This window comes from Camelina sativa, chromosome 11 (genome assembly GCF_000633955.1).
Source record: "Camelina sativa cultivar DH55 chromosome 11, Cs, whole genome shotgun sequence".
Lineage (NCBI taxonomy): Eukaryota > Viridiplantae > Streptophyta > Magnoliopsida > Brassicales > Brassicaceae > Camelina > Camelina sativa.
In genome coordinates, this window is record NC_025695.1 from 500,115 (window position 1) to 519,923 (window position 19,809).

Genomic DNA, 19,809 nt, shown 5'->3' on the forward strand with positions numbered 1-19,809 from the left:
TAATGAAAGCCCCATACCAAGAGAAGATTGATAGTACTACTCTTTAAGTGATGCATGCAATTGCAAATCCTCCAACTCCAAGAGATTTACTTGTCAACAAAGTGGCAATTCATGTTTTGATCGCGAAGCTGCATTCTTTTTCTCTTTGCTCAGTTTTTTTTGTTGTTGTTGTTGAGTGAAATGCTTTTATAGAGAGAGAGAGAGAGAGAGAGAGAGAGAGAGAGAGAGAGAGATTCTAAACTTAAATTAGGTAATCCAAAGCCCAGTAACGAAGATATCTGAAAAGCCCACTAAAAGCCCAGTAACGAAGATATCTGAAAAAACAAGGGCAGAATAATAATATTGGGAAGTCGTGAGGGGCAATTATGGGATAAAAGCAGATTGAAATACGAGATGGGGACTAGGCCAGATAAAATAAAAATAATAATATTATAATTTACAGCTCTTTTCACCTCCTCCGTCTTTGCCTCGTGCGTGGCCTCTCTCTCTGACAAGAAAGAAAATACATTATCGTCAATATCTCTGATTCCTCTCCTCTCGTTTTTGGTTCAAAGAAGAAAAAGCTCATCAATCGATCAACGAAACGATGGGGGAAAGCCGCGGTGGTGGCTGTTGTCCGCCGATGGATCTGATGCGTTCAGAGACTATGCAACTTGTTCAGCTCATTGTTCCCATGGAATCCGCTCATCTCACCGTCTCTTACCTTGGGGATCTCGGCCTCGTCCAATTCAAAGACGTCAGTACTCCTCTCTCTCTCTCTCTATTTCGATGCTTTGTTGACGACGCTTAAACTAATTAGATTGTGGCATTTTCTCTTATTTACATTCCAAATCGTTCCTGGTGAAATTTGGACCTTCGATGGTGATTTTGACGGGGTTTTCGAAATTGGAACCCTAAGGTTTTCATTCAGGATTTTTAAGTGTTGACGGATCTATTTCTAGCTGTTATTTTGAACATCGCCTTCGTTTTGTTGGATAGTAATCTACTCGCCTGAACTTTGGCGTTTGGTTTTGAGATTTTCTTAGTTTGTTTTCGTAAGAGATGATGAGATACAGATTTTTTTCCTGATTTCATCACCACAGATCTTTGGTCAATGTTTTTTTTTGATGTTTGTCGTCAACCACTCCCTTCTTATAGACCTTTTTGTTTTCTTAATGTTGATTGCAGCTTAATTCAGAGAAGAGCCCATTCCAACGTACTTATGCAGCCCAGGTAAATCTCATGCTTTCATATAAATTACACTATGAGTTGGTACACCTTACAGTTGTGATAATATGCCTCTTGTTTTTAAAATATTAAGATTAAAAGATGTGGAGAGATGGCACGGAAAATACGTTTCTTCAAGGATCAAATGTCTAAAGCTGGAGTTTTACCCAAGGAATCGCTAGAGAAAGAAAGTGATATTGACTTGGATGATGTTGAGGTAAAATTTGGTATACTTACATGCTTTTCATCATTTTCCATGTCATGCTTTTCGTTTTCTGACGGAGATACTCTATTTTCTTTCTCTCTTTCTTTCCGGCTTGTTAGGTCAAGCTTGGAGAACTAGAAGCTGAACTTGTTGAAATCAACGCCAATAATGACAAGTTGCAGAGATCCTATAATGAACTTATGGAGTACAAGTTGGTTCTTCAGAAGGTACTATATATTTTCCATATTTACAGTTCACGGCTTTGAAATGTTATGCTTGATTACGCAACGATTAGTATGTTTTGATAATTTGATTTGTAATCAGCTTAGATATTATTGGTATGTAAGTCTTTTATTTACCCTAAGGAGAACTTAGGTTACTAAGGTTAACCTAAGTTCTCCCACGATAAGTAATATTTGATAAAGATAATGATAATACTAATGAGTCTGGGGCTTTTTGTGGTGGTAAATAGGCTTCTGATGTTATGGTTGAATCCTATTAAGTGCATCTCACGCTATATTTATCTGAATGTGATCTTTTCAGGCTGGTGAGTTCTTTTCTTCTGCTCATAGAAGTGCCACGGCTCAACAGAGAGAGATAGAATCAGAAGATTCACAACAAGCGGGTGACGATCTTCTGGAGTCTCCTTTGTTGCAGGAAGTATGAAAAGTTCAGCTGTTCTCATGCTTTAAGTTTTTGTCGTTTCTTGGTTAGTTATCACCAGTCACAATAGTATCTTTTAAACAGGAGAAGTCCATTGATTCGTCAAAGCAAGTTAAGCTTGGATTTCTTACCGGATTAGTGCCTCGTGAAAAGTCTATGGTGTTTGAGAGGATTCTTTTCCGTGCGACTAGGGGCAACATCTTTATTCGTCAGACTGTCATTGAGGAGCCAGTCATTGATCCCAGCTCTGGGGAGAAGGTTAGATGTTTCTGCTTTCCTCTTGAATTCTTTTAGACATAGGAAGCAAGATCTTATATTGATAGGAGTCCAGTTGCTTTCTTTCCTTCTGTAATTTCTGCTCTAATATATATACACATGCTAGATATTTGAAATATAAAAAATGCCTGTGCGGCTTTTCTGTGTATTAATTGGAATTAACTTTTAACTTAACAATATTGTAGGCTGAGAAAAATGTTTTTGTTGTCTTCTATTCTGGGGAAAGAGCGAAAAGCAAAATTCTTAAAATATGTGAAGCTTTTGGGGCCAATCGATATCCTTTCAGTGAGGACCTTGGAAAACAAGCTCAAATGATAACCGAGGTATGTATTATCATTCTTGTGAATAGTTTTATTGATAGGTAAATATATGTATTTTTTTTGTTGTTGTCATAGTCCATTTACTTCCCTGGATATTCCCTTTTTGTACATGGCTTTCTTTTGACTTGCGTCATAATTATTTGTTGGCACTCAGATATCCAATAAAAGTTAATGCATGAGAATGTAATTTTTGATCATGAATGTACCGAAGTTGTGTGCCTGTTAGTTAGAAGTCGTTTAGCATCCATGTCACGGTGCATCTTAGGCTAGCAATTTTATGATGATACTCCGTAATGATGATACCATAACTGTCTACCATCTTTAACTTTTCACATTTTTTCAGGTTTCAGGTCGAATATCAGAACTTAAAACCACCATAGATGCTGGGTTAGGTCACCGTGACATTCTGTTGCAGACCATTGGAGATAAGTTTGAGCTATGGAACCACAAGGTATTATCCTATGTGGATCTATGTTGAAGGTTGTTGACCCGTTTGTTATACTTTATGCAAGGTGACCTCAACTTTTTATTTACCGATTACAGGTACGCAAAGAGAAAGCTATCTATCATACATTGAACATGCTTAGTCTTGATGTGACGAAGAAGTGCCTCGTGGCCGAGGGCTGGAGTCCGGTCTTTGCATCAAATGAAGTGAGTTGTTCCTTTTTGTTGCACTGTAAACTGCAATATTGAATAACGTATTCCGTGAGAGTTTACTGCTTTTGTATCGTTTACTTAATTATAATGGGGTTGGTTGTGCAGATTCAAGATGCATTACAGCGTGCTGCCGTTGACTCCAATTCTCAAGTTGGATCAATATTCCAGGTGCTAAGGACCAAAGAGTCGCCACCAACTTATTTCCGCACAAACAAATTTACTTCTGCAATCCAGGAAATTGTTGATGCGTATGGGTAAGTGTCTTTCTGGAGCTTTTGACTCGGTTTAGGAAACAGGAAATTGGAGATAGCCTGCGTTTTACTCTTGTCATAGTTTCCTCTGATCAATCTTCTATGATCGCTACTCTGCAGTGTGGCCAAGTATCAGGAAGCCAATCCAGGTGTATTCACAATTGTTACCTTCCCCTTCCTTTTCGCTGTTATGTTTGGTGATTGGGGGCATGGAATATGTATTCTGCTTGCAACGATGTACTTGATATTGAGAGAGAAGAAACTTTCCAGCCAGGTAATATCCCCCAACTGATGTCACGTACGTTCTGACTGTGAACACGAGATTGAAATCTGTCTTATCAGCAGAACTTGCTTATAGTTTAGCTGTCTGTTTTATTATAGAATTGCTTATGAAAACATAAGAAATTCACTTGACATTTCTAAAGATCAGATTGGTCTATTTCATTTTGATGTTTTGTGCTTGCAAGTTCTAGATGCTAACTCTTCAATCGTTGCTTCCTGACAATAGAAACTTGGGGATATTATGGAAATGGCTTTTGGTGGGCGTTACGTCATTCTGATGATGTCACTCTTCTCAATATACACTGGTTTAATCTACAATGAGTTCTTCTCTATACCATACCCATTGTTTGCTCCTTCAGCCTATGATTGCCGTGATGCCTCTTGCAGGTATGCAGGCTAGTTCTATAGTTAGGTTTATAAAGGAAAATAGCATCTTAGTAGCAGGGAATCTCTTTACGTTTCTGAATTTCTTTCTTTTCTTATTTCTATGTTCAGCGAGGCTACAACAATTGGCTTGATAAAGGTAAGAGACACTTATCCATTTGGTCTAGATCCTGTGTGGCATGGAACCCGAAGCGAGCTGCCATTCCTGAACTCGCTGAAGATGAAAATGTCAATTCTTCTTGGAGTTTCTCAAATGAACCTTGGAATAATAATGAGCTATTTTAATGCTAGATTCTTCAAATCGAGTGTAAATATATGGTGGGTTAAGTTGATATTTTCTGACCATAATGTGCTCTCTCTCCAGTTCTTTAAACAGATAAATTCAGTCATCCTCATAGCGTCTAATTTTACGGGCTTGCAGGTTCCAGTTCATTCCCCAAATGATATTCTTGAACAGCTTGTTTGGCTATCTCTCGGTCCTCATCATCATAAAGTGGTGCACGGGTTCTCAAGCAGATTTGTATCATGTAATGATATACATGTTCCTGAGCCCAACCGACGAGTTAGGAGAGAATCAACTTTTCCCTCACCAGAAAACAGTGCAGGTTAGTATTCCCCGTAGAATTGCTATTACGACTTACGAGATCTAGAAAAGCATGTCATATGTTTTGATTCACTCATCCCTTTCCTTCCCATTTTTCAGCTTGTGCTTCTCTTTCTGGCTCTTGTTTCTGTTCCGTGTATGTTGCTTCCAAAGCCGTTCATCTTGAAGAAACAACATGAAGCTGTGAGATTCTTTCCTTTTCCCTTTTTAGTTTCTTTACTAGGTCTTGTTTTCTTATCCTTTGCTGGTCGTCCTAATCGGTTTCCTTCTCCAGAGGCATCAAGGTCAGTCATACGCACCTCTTGACGAGACAGATGAGAGTCTTCATGTCGAGACAACCGGAGGATCCCATGGGCATGAGGAGTTTGAATTCAGCGAGATATTTGTGCACCAGCTGATTCACACCATAGAGTTTGTGCTTGGAGCAGTTTCCAACACCGCTTCTTACCTGCGTCTTTGGGCTCTCAGGTATGCGTAGTAGAAGCTATTCATGAATTACATAACCTATACTCATGGCTTAATAATATCCATTTATTTTGTTTCAGTCTTGCCCACTCAGAGCTATCATCAGTCTTCTATGAGAAGGTCCTCCTCCTCGCTTGGGGGTATGCATTCTTCGCTCTCTCTCGTTCTCTTTCCCTCTCTTCTAAACATATTTCCCTTTTTGGTCTAACATGTATAATCTTTTTGTGTCTCGTTGGCAATGTCAACAAAACAGTTACAACAATGTGTTGATTCTGATCCTTGGGATCATGGTCTTCATATTCGCGACCGTGGGGGTGTTGCTGGTGATGGAGACACTAAGCGCGTTCCTGCACGCCCTGCGTCTCCACTGGGTTGAGTTTCAGAACAAATTCTACGAAGGAGATGGTTACAAGTTCGCTCCTTTCACTTTCATTTTCACGGCAAACGAAGACGAGTGATGATTCATTCCTCTCATCCTCTGCATTTTGCAAATATATAAGGTACAAACAAGTTTTATTTCTTTCTATTAAAATCCAATATTTTTTTTCCCTTTCTCTCCGTATAAGGGTCAATTAAATTTATTTATTTGCCTGTGGAGATAATTTTTTTACCAAAAAAAAACAAAGAGAGGGCATAATGGGATCTGTACGAGGAAAAAAACCCATTTGTTGTTGTGTTTGTTTTGGATTTAAATAATAAGCTGTGGATATGATGAATAAAAGTGAGAAATTGAATCTTCCAAGGTGTCTTATGTTTTTCTAGCCCATGGGACTCTACATAATGGCTCAGTAGTAAGTTTATAAGCCCATTACATTGCCGTTTGTTCAAAAATAAGATTTACGAAATTTGCCGCGAATGAGTAACTTAAATACTACTTACATTATTCGAAGCAAAAAGCTATTCACTTATTTGATGTTTTTGTTCAAACGTTAAATAATGTTAATGACTAAAAAAAATTGTTGCATAAAAGCCAAAAAAAAAGAAAAAATTAAAGAGATTATGCTGCGTAAAATACAAATACGCTAGTTCTCATAAGAATTGTACTTAATAATTGTATTTTCAAGATAAAATTATGCTAAAAAACAGATTGTTTGACAGAGTTTAACTTTTTTGCAAATTAGTAGAACGTACAAGAGAGAGATTTATTATTTGCACTAAGTCATACGGATATAAAAATTATAAATGGATAAAGAATTGGAGACGGATAAAGAATTGGAGACGGATAAAGAAACTGACCCACGTATTGAGATTTTTTTCGTCATGATATTAATAGTCCAGAAAAAAAATATATATATATACGTTTTCAGTTTGTTTTTTTAATTGAAAAGGTTAAAAATCGCTTTAAAGCGACGGATAAAAAGGATAGAAAAAAATAAGACGAAAATTCCCCACGCGCAGCTAAAATAAGAAATCCTAAATTGTTGAAAATAGAGCAAAATCCCTGGACTTGGGCGCTTGTTGAACCACGCGACACAGAGCGCGTAAGGACGCTTCGTTTTGACCGTTTCCATTTAGAGCTAAATGTCGGATATAACCTGGCTGCCAGCTAATTAAAAACTGCAGTCCGGTTGAGTTTATGAAGCAGCACATGCACGTCGTTTTTTATTTAATCTCCAAATATATTAATAAAAATTCCACGTAGGCTTTAAAAGTCTGCGTTTGATTACCCATTTAAATTAATCATAGTTATTAAAGAAGGCTCAATTTAGCGGCCCAGTCTACTAAATTAGTATTAGGCCCATGTAAAATGATCCTTGTTAAAGTAGGCTCATATAAAACGGCCTATCTTGTTCGATTTCAACTCATTACTAATGAACATTGTACGGCTTTGCTCAATAGAATGCATTTTTTTATTTACAAGCAAGAAGCAGAGAGATAAGATAGAAACTAGAAAGAGTCAGGCGCTCACACAAATCACCAAAGTAAATAAAATTTATAGACGATGCTTAATGGGCTTTGGCGGAGACAGTGGCTGAAACGGTGGAGACAAGACTGTCAACGCCACAAATGTTACGGCCTTTGCAGATTTTGTAGAAGCCATTCTCACCCCAGGTCTCTCCCCACGAGTTCTTGATGATCCAGTAAGGCTTCTCCTTGAATCTAGCCGGAGCGTAACCAGCCGAGCCGTAACCGACCAATAAGACGCCGTGGTTGAGCCTCCTGGCGCAAATGTAAGGGCAAGAGACACCTCCGATGTAAGTCTGCATATAGGCAGCGTTGATAGCAACGGCAAGAGGACCGTTCTTGACAAGGTTAGCAGCAATCTGTTCTTCATCAATGGAGATAACACTGAAGTTGGAGACAGAGGCAACGATCTTGGACTTGTCTAACTTGCAAGTAGGACCGTCCTTTCCAGTGTAAGGATAGTCTTCTTCTTTCATGAGCCCTCCGGTTTTAAGGGTGTACTCAAACGCGCTGTTCATTAGCCCACCATTGCAACCAGAGTCGCATGAACCTGCCTCCTCTGGATCACACTGCGTATATAGAGATAATAATAGCAACGAAATCAGAATTACACGATCATCCGAGAATTTGAATCACCTTATTTAGGCAAAAAAAACAAAAACTAATAAAACAAAGCAAGCTGAGAGTTTTACTATCTTAGTAATCTCAAACTGAGAACATCTTGTAAACCATATGATCAAACATGTAATATATATTAGCACAAGACACAATTAGACTCTAATTAGATGATAATCTAATAATCCACAAAAACTCATCCCAAAGTCATGTGAGAAAGAGATAAGACAACAAACCTCGTGATCACAGTCGACGAGCTGTTGTTCGCTAAGGCTGACGAGTTCACCGGTAGCAAGGAAGTTAGCACCTTCCAGAGCTCCGGTGGCGCTGAAACTCCAGCAAGACCCGCAAGATCCCTAATTTATTTATTAATCAATAACCAAATCGGCATAAAGTCCAACCACACTCAACCAATTCGGAAGTCAAGAAGAAGACGGAGTAAAGTAGTAATAACCTGATTCTTGACGGGAGTAACAGCACCACGATCTCTCCAATCAAACTCCTCAGGGAGGTTCTCGGTAGGGAGAATAGGAGCCTTGTTAGCATCCTTTGGAAGCTTAAACCCGCCTTTAACCCCTAGATGCTTCTTCCTAAACTCAGCGCGAGTCAGATCTGAGAACTGCGTAACGCCATGACGCGCCGACGGATCCAGCTTCTGGTGACGCCTCGCTCGCCTGAGATTGGCTTTGAAAACAGACAACCTATAGTCATGCTCCTCGTTCGAAGCGTAGACTTTGCCGAACTTTTTCTTGAAGAGAGAAAAGTGATCCTCTGAGGACAAAACCTTGGCCTCGTCAACCACCTGACGGATCAACAGATCATCGCCGTCGTTGGCATCAGACGACGAGACGGATACGATGAAGACAAACACAAGGAATACAGAGAAATAAAGCTTAAGGCGATGATGATCCATTGATATATTTTTGTTGGTGTGATTGAAGAAGAAGGCAAGGGAGAGAGAGAGGGGTTAATATAGAGAGAAGAACCCTATTGGGTGGGGGGGGGTGAAAGAAGAAGATATACACACGCAACGTGAGTTGTATTTGTGTATGTATAGATAAAAATGCTACGTGTCTTTTTCCCTTTGGAGATTTGCTTTCGGTTTCTTTAAAGATAAATTTTAAAAGATATTTGTTTATTAATAATAGTCGGAGAAATCGGAAGATATTTGTTGTTTTTTTAAGGGTTACTTATCCAATGAGGAAACGGCGAGTTAACCAATGATCTACAAACACGTGTTTTTTAATTGAATGGGTATGGGAATAGTGGAAAGGGATAGGTTCAACTTGTTTAACCAGTGCCGTGTTATCTTGTAGAATCCTTCTTTTATTCTTTTTCTTTCATTTCTACCGCTTCCTCGCGACAAAAGGTGCTGCAACTGGAAACGTTAGTTGCAGCTTTTGTCTTCTCTCATCTATTTATCCTTTTTAAATTTTATGTTACCAGTTCCATTGTCTATATAACTAACGCGTGTAATTGAAACACCGATAGGTAACAAAGTGTTCTAGTGTTTCGACCGTTCAATTAAATGTTTGGATGATTGGATTTCAGACCACTCCTGCTGGCTGCTATCTACAAGTATTAACACATGATAGTCGGCTTTGGTCTTTGAATTTGCGTTTAAATTTATTGTAGTAATAAAGAATGCACTAGCCACCGGTCAATGAAGAAACAAACAAATAAGCAACCAACCCCCTCTTTATAATGTTTTATAAACATAACCATTTAACCCAAATTCCACCATATGTGACAAATTAAAATGCAGATGAGAAACCCATAGAGAATATACATGTAATTATACAACAGCCAAGCCAACGACCTAACCCCTCATTCTTAACAAAGAAAATCTAGAGAGAGAGAGAGAGAGAGATAGAAAACAAACCACCTTTGTAGATTACACAATGATACTCAAACTCACCCAAGATATATATATATATATATATATATATAGCCTTCACAGGTTTACGTTAACCTGGTCGCTTTGTGTGTTTGTTCTTCGGCTTCGTTACCTCCAGGTTGCGCTTTCCATTCACCTGTTTGTTAGGACCAAACATATCAAAAGCCTTGCTATAACAGTACCGAGACATATAATTTGGCTTCAGCAGCATCATGTCTCTTAAGTTTTGTTACGTATATCAGTCCAAGAGCTTACTACTGTTGGCAGGGAAGGTTCAATAAATACCTTAGCATCTCTGCGTTTAGAAGTTGAATTAGAGTTCTGTAAATCCTGCTCTTGCTCTTGTGGGGAACACTCTTCACAGTAGAAGTGATCGAGCTTTTTAGCTTCCTCTATTGTTGTTCCTATACAAGAAGGATGAAACCTGAGCCAATGTTAGTTTGCTACAAACATCAAAGGAAACACACAGAAGACATTCCCAACAAAATCCTCTTTACAAAACCAGTAAGAAAAGACTAAACATTATAACAGTTCCAAGATCAAAAGATGAATATCTGTTTCAGTGACTTCATTCATTTAACATCATGTCTCATACAACAAGCTAACATGAGTGAAAGACCAAGCCACACACCAAGAAGATATATAAAAACCCAAATCTTAATAGTGACTTTATCAGTAAATTACATTAGGATCCTCACCACAGTTATTACAAGCGTTTCCTAGTATCAGATAAGACTATACATGAGCAAGGAAGAGCAATCACATAAGTAAAAGCATGCCGGATGCATTCATCTTAAGAAATCTCAATAGCATATCCACTAGGAGTCTAGAACTCATTGAATACACTTAAACTATAATGAGCAGTTCCAGCTCGTGAGTCAAGAAGACTGAAAAAAAAAGAGTTCCAAGCAAGTGAACACTTACCACTCAGAACACTCCTCGCATTGAACCATCAAGTCATCAGGGTTGTATGGCATCTCACACTTGCAGAACCTGCCGATAAAAAAACAAAAAAAAATCAATTTAGATTGTATAAAGAAAAAACATCTGTGATTCAACTAACTACTTCTCCTTGCAGAAACAACATCGTGAAACCCTTAGACATAAACCAAATAAGATTTCAAAGTACTGAAGTTATAGAAGAACACTCAACGCATACACTAGCACACTAAAATCGCATCTAATATATATTCCAAAAAAGCATAGATACAACCGAACACTTAATCAGGTGATATCTAAAATTAAGTTCATCATTCAAATCTTATAATTCTCGAATAATAATGGAATGAATATGGTAACAGAGAGAGAGGGTCTCAGAGACACATACACGGCGACTCTGTCGGGATTAAAGGCGCCGGAAGCGGAGTTGTACTCGAAGCGACAGAAGAAGTCGTCGTTTCCGACGGAGTCGAGCTTGGTGTAGCTACTGAAAGTGTGGACCTTACACTTGCCTTCGATGGTATCGGCGCTTTGAAAATCCAAGTGGTCAGAGAGGAAAACCTCCTTGGCTCCATGGAACTGTCTCCTCCCTCCGATGGATTCCTCAGGGCGGTAATACCACCTCACACGAACTTTAGCGTTCGATCCACGCGCGTCCGTCTCGATCGCCTCTACCCTCGCTACGTACGACGCCTTCCCCGCCTCCGACGACCGCATCAACACCGCATCTCCCTCTTTTTTAACCACAACAAACCGAAACGATTCGCTTTTGAATATCATATCGCCAAAGAAAAAAGAAAAAAAAAGGAAGAGAAACGAACGAAATCAAACGTACCTTGAATGGTCTTGTTGATGTGTTTGAGTTTATAGGACTTGAGTTGCTTCCTTGGAGCTTTTTGCTTGGGCATCTGAAGACGAAGGTGTGTTTGATGAAGATGAAGCGAAGGGCTTGTTTTTGTTTGGGGTTTTTGAGTTGCGATTAGTCTTTTTTTTTTTTTGTTCTCTCATCTCTCTCAGTTCACAACAATACAGGTCAGGAAAAATAATCACATGTCTCGGGGAGTACGGTAAGAACAAGTCATATCGAGCGTACAATTGGGTGAAGAATGGCACGATCGTGAATATAGAGGAGAGCCGGGGAGAATATTGGTAAAGAGGATATCAGATAGTCAATTGACCACGTCAGCTTTTAAAAGAAGCGCGTGTGAAGTATGCGCCCCCCGCTCCCGCTCCCCCTTTGTCGTGAATCACGTAGATTTTAGCCACGTAAGCAATTACTCATTATGATTTTGTCCTTTGTTTTTCGAATGTACCAGCAGTAGGTTGCATGTTTTTTAGATTAACAAGGAATGTTAAGGATTAATTTTTAAAAATAATTTATATTGTTTTCCTTCTATTGAAAATATTTTGTTTTAGATTCTATTTTTATTTCTTCTTGATTGCTTGCCTTAATATTCTAAATTCAGTTCTATGTTGCATGTTTTTTAGATTGGAATGTTAAGGAATAATTATTTTAAAGAATTTAGATTGTTTTCCTTCTATTGAAAAAATATATTGTTTTAGATTCTATATTAATTTATTCTTGATTGCTTGCCTTAATATTCTAAATTCAATTCTATGTTTTATTCATTTCTCTATGCGTATGATTACATCCAAAAGGATTTTTCCAACATTCTGTCCCAAACATAATATGCGCAAATTGGAACAAACACATCCAAATCTACATTAAATTTGCGCAATAATAAAAAAAAGACCACAAAAACATTTAAAAAAAAAAATAGCAAAGAAAATCAAAATCAGATGTGAATGGCTGGCTAGTGGCTACCCCACACACTGAAGTTTGTGTTTTGAGTACTGGGTTTGGAATAAAGAGCCAAAGGGGGACTTTGTGATAAATTGAGAAAGTGTTTCCTTTTTTTTTTTTTTTTAACCTAAGCACCAACACAAGGTGAGGAACAATGGTTGCTACTAGAGACTCTACGACAAGGGTAGTTCGAGAAATTCACATTGCTGTTCACAGCAGCAGAAAGATGAAGATGATTGCCTGTTCTTCTTCTTCCTCTTCTTGTAAACATCATCATCTTCATCCTCATCATCAAAAGTTTGGGTTGGTTTCTTGAGATCTTCAAGGCATTTTACATCTGAGATACACACGAATGATCTTGCTTTCCCTGAATAGTACCTTGATAATCCTCTCCTATTTTTTCACAACCATTCACAAAATTCCAATATTAGATCACTAATCCAGATATTCATTATTCAATAAGAGCCATAATCAGGTGGTTACTTTTTCGGAAGGTTGTTTCTTAGCTCTCCCATGTCAAAAGCCAACCCACTTATGTTTTCCATAGTGACAGAGATAACAAAAACGAAAAAGCAAACAAAACTTGGGTCTCTTTTGGCTTTTGTGGGAAAGATTTAAGCTATTCATCTATCTATATATATACACAAGAAGAAAAAATGGAAAGAGAAAAGGAGAACTCATTTGCTTAATTGAAGGGAATTGTTTCTATTTCTAGGTTAATGTTTTTATTTTACTTTCATGGTTCTCTTATTCTTTGACGAATCTGTGACTGACCCTAACCTTTTCTCACCTATACTTCCTCTCCTACAAACACTTGTGAAGAGTTTTCATATCCAAACATTTACGATTATACATAATATTGCAAGGTTTCTACCAAGATAAGATGAAAAGCTTAATGTCTTCCCATGATTATACCAAACTAAACCCATCTAAAGAAGGAAATGGTTTCTATGATTATTAACTAATAGAGGTCGTCGACCAAACATTAACTAATTCCATTCAACAAGAATCAAAGCTTGAACAACACACATAAAACATAGTATAGCTTATTGAGGTTGAAATTGTGACAGCTTAACTAGAGTTTACACTAGACAACAGAATACGAGAATCGGTTACCCATTTTCATTTTTACAAGAACTTTGGGAGGACAAACACATTGTTCCCCAGTTTATGTTTAAACACCAACTTTGAGAGGAGATTCATTTGCCAAAAAAATGACCCAAATTTGTTCTCATCCTTGGTCTGAAACAGATGTCAGACCGTAAAACCAACAACAATAAAGATTCACAACTAATACAAAAACGCTTATGTAAATTCTATAGGAAGATGACAAATGGTGTAAATTCTATATAAAGATTCACAAACGCTTATGTTTTAATGTGAAGTTGTATCTGTAACCTAATATTAACAACTACAATAAAGGAGGATAAGGAAAGAAAATGCATCAGAGCATTTAGTAGTACACATACATACATATATACATATCCACCCACAGATTACACTTCATACAAAAATATATAAATTTGATAAAATACACACCAAAATATAAAAAAATATCACACATCTCCCGGACCACCAAAAAAAAAACATAAAAAGAAACAGATATATCACCTTAAAAAGTCAAATTTTTCTATTGCAATTACTGTTTATAAGGACAAACTCGTTTTGGTGCATTCTTTTTGCTTTTTTTTAATAATTCTCTGTTAGTTTGTTTTATCTTCCGTTAAGGTTAGCAAACTGAGTAAACATTGCAGTTCCAGAATGTTCATCCACGGCCTGAACCTCGGCTGTGCCATTGTTCTCGTCCAGTTTAGAAGGAACCGGAACAGCAGCTGCTGCATTGGTGGTGGCTGAGGGAGTGATCGGAGATGGAGTAGACACCGGCACCGAGCCAGGTGTCACTGCACCAGGCTTAGCGTTCTCAGTCTCTTCGGCTTTGCCCTGAGTGAATGCCTCTTGAAGCTGAAGAGCATATTCCAAGTTCCATAGAACATCCCCCATTGTTGGCCTATCAACACCGTAATCTTCCAAACACTTTTCTGCTGCTTCAGAAAACTTCTTCATCGATTCAGGATTAATTGTTCCAGCCAAATGAGGATCAATGATCTTCTCGAGAAGTCCTTTCCGTTTCCATTGCATAGCCCATTCAGCTAAGTTAACCTGTTCTCTTGGTAGCTGAGGATTGATGGCTGGTCTTGCGCACAGTGCTTCTAGAAGAACGACACCAAAGGAATAAACATCGGATTTGTCAGTAAGCTGCTGTCTTCTAAAGTATTCGGGGTCCAAGTATCCAAAACTTCCTTTCACGGCCGTACTGACATGGTTTTGCCCAAAAGCTACATCTTTAGAAAGACCAAAATCAGCGACCTTAGCAACTAAAGCGTCGTCGAGGAGAATGTTGGTGGATTTGACATCACGGTGGATAATCCCCTGAGCTGTTCCTGTGTGTAAGTAGTGAAGCCCACGTGCAGAACCAATACAGATCTCAAGTCGTTGTTTCCAGGTTAGAGGAGCAAGATTCTTTCCGTACAAGTGGTCCCTGAATGGACCATTGGACATGAACTCATAGACTAAGATCATCTCTGAGTTCTCGTCACAGTACCCAATCAAGGAGACCAAGTGTCTGTGTCTGAGCTTAGAAAGCATCTGGATCTCTGTCTCAAACTCAGTGATTCCTTGTTCAGACTGTGGGTTACCTCGTTTGACAGCGACTTTGGTTCCATCGTCGAGGGTTCCAATGTAGACATTACCGAATCCTCCAACACCGATAATCTGAGATGCTTCAAAGTTCTTTGTGGCTTCTTGAAGTTCTGAAAGGGAAAAATAGCGGCCAAGGCCAAGAGTTGAGTTGTAGAAGTTGGATTTTTGAGAACCACCTTTGCTTGTCATGAAAGTGCTATCACCGGCATGTATTGGTAGCAACCAAGAAGAGAAACTGTTTCTCTTCTGCCAATCTTGTGGCCTCTTCTTCCACCTGTAAACCATGGCTCCCAGACCAATGAAAGCTCCAAACATCATCACAAACCCCGCGGTTGCAACCATACCATGCTTCCCCATGCCAGTGGTTCTACCATCAACTCCAAACTCTCCATCAAGACTATTTACGGAATTGCTCATCTTCAGAACCTCAACACCGTTCAAGATCGCGTTTTTGGAACCTGTATCTTCTCCCATGGGACCAATCTGTACTTGAAGCTCAGGGCTCATAAGTGTTGCGTTCACAACGATATCTTTGTAGTAAGGAGCTGCTAGATCTCCAGTGACAGTTGACAAATCCAGCCCGGAAATGGCAGTTTTCCCGTTAATGTACACATTAAAGTACAGGTCATTGAGAGACTTGCTAACGATGTCACAGAAATGAAGCCGAATAAGGTAGTTAAACGATGGGTTAGAGGGGAAATTCCAGGAGACGTTGAAATTAGGGTCTATGGTGTGAGAATTAGCCATTTCCGCAGCTGTTGCATAAACCGACTGTGGAGCAATCAAAGGTGTGACTTCGGGTGGGTACTTGATTGCCGAAGAGGTTGTTTGAACGTCCTTTGCCAAGTTCTCATCTTTCAAGAATTCCTTATCCGGTATCCAGGTTCTTCCTAATGTGTCATTCTGAGGCATGATCAAGGGACCACCAACATTAACTCTGTAAACAGACTGGTAAGCGTAGTCAGACAGACCCGAGAAACCATTGACAGGGAAAAGGGCGGTGCCGGAGTCAGAGATAAGTTCGTCTGGAGCAGACACGACTTCGATAGCATTGATGAACGCTGCAGAACCTTTCATAGGTCTGAACCTGAGGGAGAATTGAGCATCTGTAATGTTGACGAGATACTCCTTCTGAACAACAGCTTGACTATCATTGTTGTTGTTTGTTATTTTGAAATTATGAAGCAACACATATTTCTCCGTTAGAACCGAAAAGGTTGCTTGTTGGAGATCAAACTTGTCATTAGGGAAGGCCAAGAAATGGAGGCGAACCCAATGCCAACCAGGTCGAGTCAAATGGAATTTGTAGGTGGCTTCCTCACGGAAGATCCTTGCAGTTAGGTAGATAGGAGAAGCGATTTTGTCTGAAGGTGGGGCCGAGACCTGAATATCTTCCTTAGCTTCTATGTATTGGACCGTCTCCTGGTCACTCTTAAAGACTCTTCCATCAGGGTTTTTGGATGACGATTTGCTTCCACAATCAATGAGAATATCATCTGCCGGTTTAAAACCAGCAGCAGGTCCCACAGCAGCGGCAGCTACCGCGGATGCAGCAGGGCCTGAGAGGAAGAGGAGAATAGCCAGAAGGAGAGCCATGGAAGGCTTTGGAGAAAAATCAAGGATGAGAATCGTGCATATGTTTGGTTTCTTTCTTATCTCCATCCCTCCTGGGTGGGAAGGAAAGAGAGAAGAGAGAAGGATGGGGACGAACAAAGATAAGAAAGAATGAGGGAGTTTGTTGGGTAGCTTGTGGTTGAAGAAAAGAGGGAGAAAAAAGGTCATGAAAGAGAGGAAACGTGAGTTGTTATATGTGTGGCCAGTTTTGGAGTATGGTGTAATTTGGTGGAGGATGTAGCATTGATGATATTCAATGGTCTATTTTTAGCAAATTACTAATTCTGTTATCTTGACAACTTTAACAAAAAGCCAAATAAAACAACTCTGGTTCCCTATTTCAAGAAAAATCAAAAACTTAAACTGAAGCTCTACCAGGGTCATAACCTCACTATCAGTTTTTCAAATCAAACAAGCAAACACGAACAAAGATCAAAATTATCTTCTTTTTTTTTTGTCAAAGATCAAAATTATCTTTTTAGAGCAAGAAAGTTATGAAGAAACAATAAGTGGGCGAGAACATACCAGCGAAGGCTTTTCACTGCCACTCAAGTGACTCCAAAGCTTGCTGATGAATGTCTGAATCTCCTGCTGCAACTACATTAAAGCCTGTGACAAATGAAAAGGTAGATAAAATGTTTAATAATTCGACATTCAGGGGTAGAGTGATATTTGTTTTCATGACTTTGTGATTGAGAGCAAGAAACAAAGGTCTTTCGATATATTGAACATACTTGTCGCAACTGCACTGGATGAAGCTTCCCACAAAAATGGTTTACCGTTCCAATCGGTTATGGTACCTCCAGCGCCTTCTATTACAGGCACCAGAGCAAGGAAATCATATGGCTGGCGAAGCATAACATTGACTTCAATCAGTAAGATGTGATCGGACAGTACCACTTGAAGATTGGTACATTAGGCATTCACTTTTGACAAGAAATCATAGTGGTGTTATTCTAAAAGAGAAGTTACCTTTAGTCCGGATTCAATAACAAGATCGACAAATCCAGAAGCCAGGAGAGCGTAAGCATAACAATCACAACCGTATAATGGCATCTTCACCTGTAACAATAGAATTTTAAAAAGCCAGAATTGAGTTACTAGTGACAAACACTGAACAGAAAAGGGATACAGAGGAGCCCATACGAAAATCAACTGGGTAAGAAGCTAAATTGAGATACTGACTATTTCAAGATGTGTTATTCTTCAAATTCTCATAAGGAGGTTTCATCTAAGTTTTGTTTGCCTGTAATATGCTCCAGCCGAGAACAATCCCAATTTAACTAAATTCCATGTAAGAATATAATAGACAATTAGATAAGAACCTTGTCTCTAACTCGAGCATATGCCTTTTCTGCCTCTCCACTGAATAGATGTGGGCTAGTGGTGTATCTGCGCAGTATAAATATGACTACTTTCAGGCTATTTCCTTAAAAAGATGACTACAGAAGTATGGCTATTATGGCTCGATGGAGGCGAACTTACAAATATGCTTGTGATAATTTTGGGCAAGATCGCGTTGAGATATCATCCCCATTCAATTTAGTTCTTCTTCCACTTAGTCCAATCCATCTCTCTTTTAGAATAGGCTGATCAATTATACCTAGAATCTGAAAGGGAAAATAAGGTCAGTTAGTAAAGCCCATATGCAATTCTTCAGAATCAGAGAAGTTGCTAAACAGTTCAGAAATTTAGCATGCGTAAACTTATCTACAATTAACACAAAACAGATTACATGCTAGGCAACAAACATGGGAAGCTTCCAAACAATGACAGAGTCGGTGTCTTACCGGTTTACCTTTGTAGAGCAAAGCTATCAACGTACCAAACACGGGTTTCCCTGGGACAAAGCAATTGATAGCACAATCAAATCCTCAAACCCTTGATAAGAAAATGGAAATGACAAGATATTAGAATAACGAGCGCACCTGTGATAAAGCTCTTTGTTCCATCGATTGGGTCCAAGACCCAAACATAGTCAGCAGATTCCTGTTTGCATCTCCAACCCTTCTCTTCACCAAATCTACAGTTTCAGCTTTGTCAATGTGAATAAAGATGAACACATGGACTGCTAGACAGAAGTCACAACTAGAATTACAAAATTACAAAAGTCACAATTTCAGTGTGTATCTATCCTAAAAATTACAAAAGCCACAACTAGAATTACATTGTGATATAGCAAAGCATAGTTCAAGCATTGATCATCTCTTAATATCGTAAAAAAGAGGAACAAGAATCATTTTGTCCAAGAACCAAGCGAAACTCACATAGCATGAGAAGGAAGATTCTGGAATATAATGGATACCATTGCCTCTTCAGCCATTTGATCAGCGATTGTAACAGGACCTAGAGATAATCCAAATCAAGGTAGTTCAGTGATATTATAAAAGCATGACATTGGGTCATCAACCAACCAAACCTGTGATAGTTGCTTAGCAATTTCAATTTCACTCTCAGTTAAGAGTTACCCTAAAACTTGGTGCTCAATCACCAATGACTCCTTCCTTATCTTACTCGATACCCACATATAATAAGCCTACAATATCACCAATGACTCCATTCTATACTATCAATCGAAACTTACTCAAATCATCTTTCTCGACAATGTCGAATTTCTTCCGGAAATACTTTCTGATAACCTCGCCGGAAGCGTCAGCTAGTGCATTACCCACAGCCGCGAATCGATCTAGCTCGATGTCGCTCGGTTCCGAAGGGATGTTTTCGCTTAGTTCAGGTCGTTTCGTGTTCGAAGCCATTGTAAGGGAGATCCGGCCACGGGAGACGGCAGCAGCGCTTGTAGAAGAAGAAGATAGAAAGGAGAATCGGCTGCTTCTAGGCGAGGAAGGGAGACGAAGAGAGAAAGTTGTTGTTGTAGACCGCAACACCGGAGACGGTGGCGGAATCAGATCGAAGGACTTACACAAGAAGTGTGACTGAGCTAACATTTTGGTTGCTATCAGAAGGGGAATTGACGGAACAGCGAGGGAGGGAGTCCAGTCCACCAACCAGCGACTGAAAGGTT

The 19,809-nt window shown here is 39.1% G+C and overlaps 5 protein-coding genes across 7 annotated transcripts; 1 reads left to right on the forward strand and 4 right to left on the reverse strand.

The window, feature by feature from the left end:
• LOC104720818 (V-type proton ATPase subunit a3) lies at nt 444-6,059 on the forward strand. The gene is made up of 18 exons (XM_010438704.2): nt 444-736; nt 1,168-1,212; nt 1,301-1,423; nt 1,531-1,638; nt 1,955-2,071; nt 2,159-2,332; nt 2,536-2,673; nt 3,014-3,121; nt 3,214-3,321; nt 3,433-3,581; nt 3,699-3,852; nt 4,087-4,247; nt 4,356-4,562; nt 4,666-4,849; nt 4,948-5,031; nt 5,123-5,316; nt 5,394-5,453; nt 5,567-6,059. The coding sequence occupies exons 1-18, from the start codon at nt 587-589 to the stop codon at nt 5,769-5,771; spliced, it is 2,469 nt and encodes an 822-aa protein (XP_010437006.2). The 5' UTR covers nt 444-586; the 3' UTR covers nt 5,772-6,059.
• Nucleotides 7,085-8,804, reverse strand: LOC104720819 (cysteine protease RD19A-like). Its single transcript, XM_010438705.2, has 3 exons — nt 8,288-8,804; nt 8,070-8,189; nt 7,085-7,787 (listed from the first exon to the last, which is right to left on the reverse strand). Exons 1-3 carry the CDS (start codon nt 8,744-8,746, stop codon nt 7,260-7,262), a joined length of 1,107 nt encoding a protein of 368 aa, XP_010437007.1. The 5' UTR covers nt 8,747-8,804; the 3' UTR covers nt 7,085-7,259.
• Nucleotides 9,514-11,672, reverse strand: LOC104720820 (chromatin remodeling protein SHL-like). 2 transcript variants are annotated; one of them, XR_756778.2, is made up of 5 exons: nt 11,505-11,672; nt 11,058-11,403; nt 10,655-10,723; nt 10,016-10,134; nt 9,514-9,866 (listed from the first exon to the last, which is right to left on the reverse strand). XR_756778.2 is itself a non-coding variant. In XM_010438706.2 (5 exons), exons 1-5 carry the CDS (start codon nt 11,575-11,577, stop codon nt 9,801-9,803), a joined length of 693 nt encoding a protein of 230 aa, XP_010437008.1. In that variant the 5' UTR covers nt 11,578-11,672; the 3' UTR covers nt 9,514-9,800. The 2 variants fall into 2 exon arrangements, 1 of the variants encoding a protein (XP_010437008.1); XM_010438706.2 differs by having other exon boundaries at nt 10,016-10,154.
• On the reverse strand, nt 12,275-19,758 carry LOC104720823 (bifunctional phosphatase IMPL2, chloroplastic). 2 transcript variants are annotated; one of them, XM_010438713.2, is made up of 10 exons: nt 19,372-19,758; nt 19,055-19,133; nt 18,716-18,810; nt 18,578-18,627; nt 18,273-18,397; nt 18,113-18,179; nt 17,760-17,849; nt 17,522-17,633; nt 17,313-17,396; nt 12,275-12,863 (listed from the first exon to the last, which is right to left on the reverse strand). In XM_010438713.2, the coding sequence occupies exons 1-9, from the start codon at nt 19,730-19,732 to the stop codon at nt 17,326-17,328; spliced, it is 1,050 nt and encodes a 349-aa protein (XP_010437015.1). In that variant the 5' UTR covers nt 19,733-19,758; the 3' UTR covers nt 12,275-12,863; nt 17,313-17,325. The 2 variants fall into 2 exon arrangements, with proteins under 2 accessions (XP_010437015.1, XP_010437014.1); XM_010438712.2 differs by having other exon boundaries at nt 12,275-12,866.
• Nucleotides 14,035-17,302, reverse strand: LOC104720822 (probable receptor-like protein kinase At4g39110). Its single transcript, XM_010438711.2, has one exon. It carries the CDS (start codon nt 16,953-16,955, stop codon nt 14,187-14,189), a length of 2,769 nt encoding a protein of 922 aa, XP_010437013.1. The 5' UTR covers nt 16,956-17,302; the 3' UTR covers nt 14,035-14,186.

Excerpts from the sequence above, each read along its gene's own strand:
- LOC104720819 (XM_010438705.2), bottom strand. The coding sequence starts at position 8,746 with ATGGATCATCATCGCCTTAAGCTTTATTTCTCTGTATTCCTTGTGTTT. Across the intron at positions 8,190-8,287 it reads TTACTCCCGTCAAGAATCAG|GGATCTTGCGGGTCTTGCTG; the intron begins GTTATTACTACT and ends TAAATAAATTAG. Across the intron at positions 7,788-8,069 it reads TCGTCGACTGTGATCACGAG|TGTGATCCAGAGGAGGCAGG; the intron begins GTTTGTTGTCTT and ends CTATATACGCAG.
- LOC104720818 (XM_010438704.2), top strand. The coding sequence starts at position 587 with ATGGGGGAAAGCCGCGGTGGTGGCTGTTGTCCGCCGATGGATCTGATG. Across the intron at positions 5,317-5,393 it reads CTGCGTCTTTGGGCTCTCAG|TCTTGCCCACTCAGAGCTAT; the intron begins GTATGCGTAGTA and ends ATTTTGTTTCAG. Across the intron at positions 5,454-5,566 it reads GTCCTCCTCCTCGCTTGGGG|TTACAACAATGTGTTGATTC; the intron begins GTATGCATTCTT and ends TCAACAAAACAG.
- LOC104720823 (XM_010438713.2), bottom strand. The coding sequence starts at position 19,732 with ATGTTAGCTCAGTCACACTTCTTGTGTAAGTCCTTCGATCTGATTCCG. Across the intron at positions 18,180-18,272 it reads AAATTATCACAAGCATATTT|ATACACCACTAGCCCACATC; the intron begins GTAAGTTCGCCT and ends TATACTGCGCAG. Across the intron at positions 17,397-17,521 it reads ATCCAGTGCAGTTGCGACAA|GCTTTAATGTAGTTGCAGCA; the intron begins GTATGTTCAATA and ends CATTTGTCACAG.
- LOC104720822 (XM_010438711.2), bottom strand. The coding sequence starts at position 16,955 with ATGACCTTTTTTCTCCCTCTTTTCTTCAACCACAAGCTACCCAACAAA.
- LOC104720820 (XM_010438706.2), bottom strand. The coding sequence starts at position 11,577 with ATGCCCAAGCAAAAAGCTCCAAGGAAGCAACTCAAGTCCTATAAACTC. Across the intron at positions 10,724-11,057 it reads AATCCCGACAGAGTCGCCGT|GTTCTGCAAGTGTGAGATGC; the intron begins GTATGTGTCTCT and ends TTTTATCGGCAG. Across the intron at positions 9,867-10,015 it reads CTAAACGCAGAGATGCTAAG|GTGAATGGAAAGCGCAACCT; the intron begins GTATTTATTGAA and ends CCTAACAAACAG.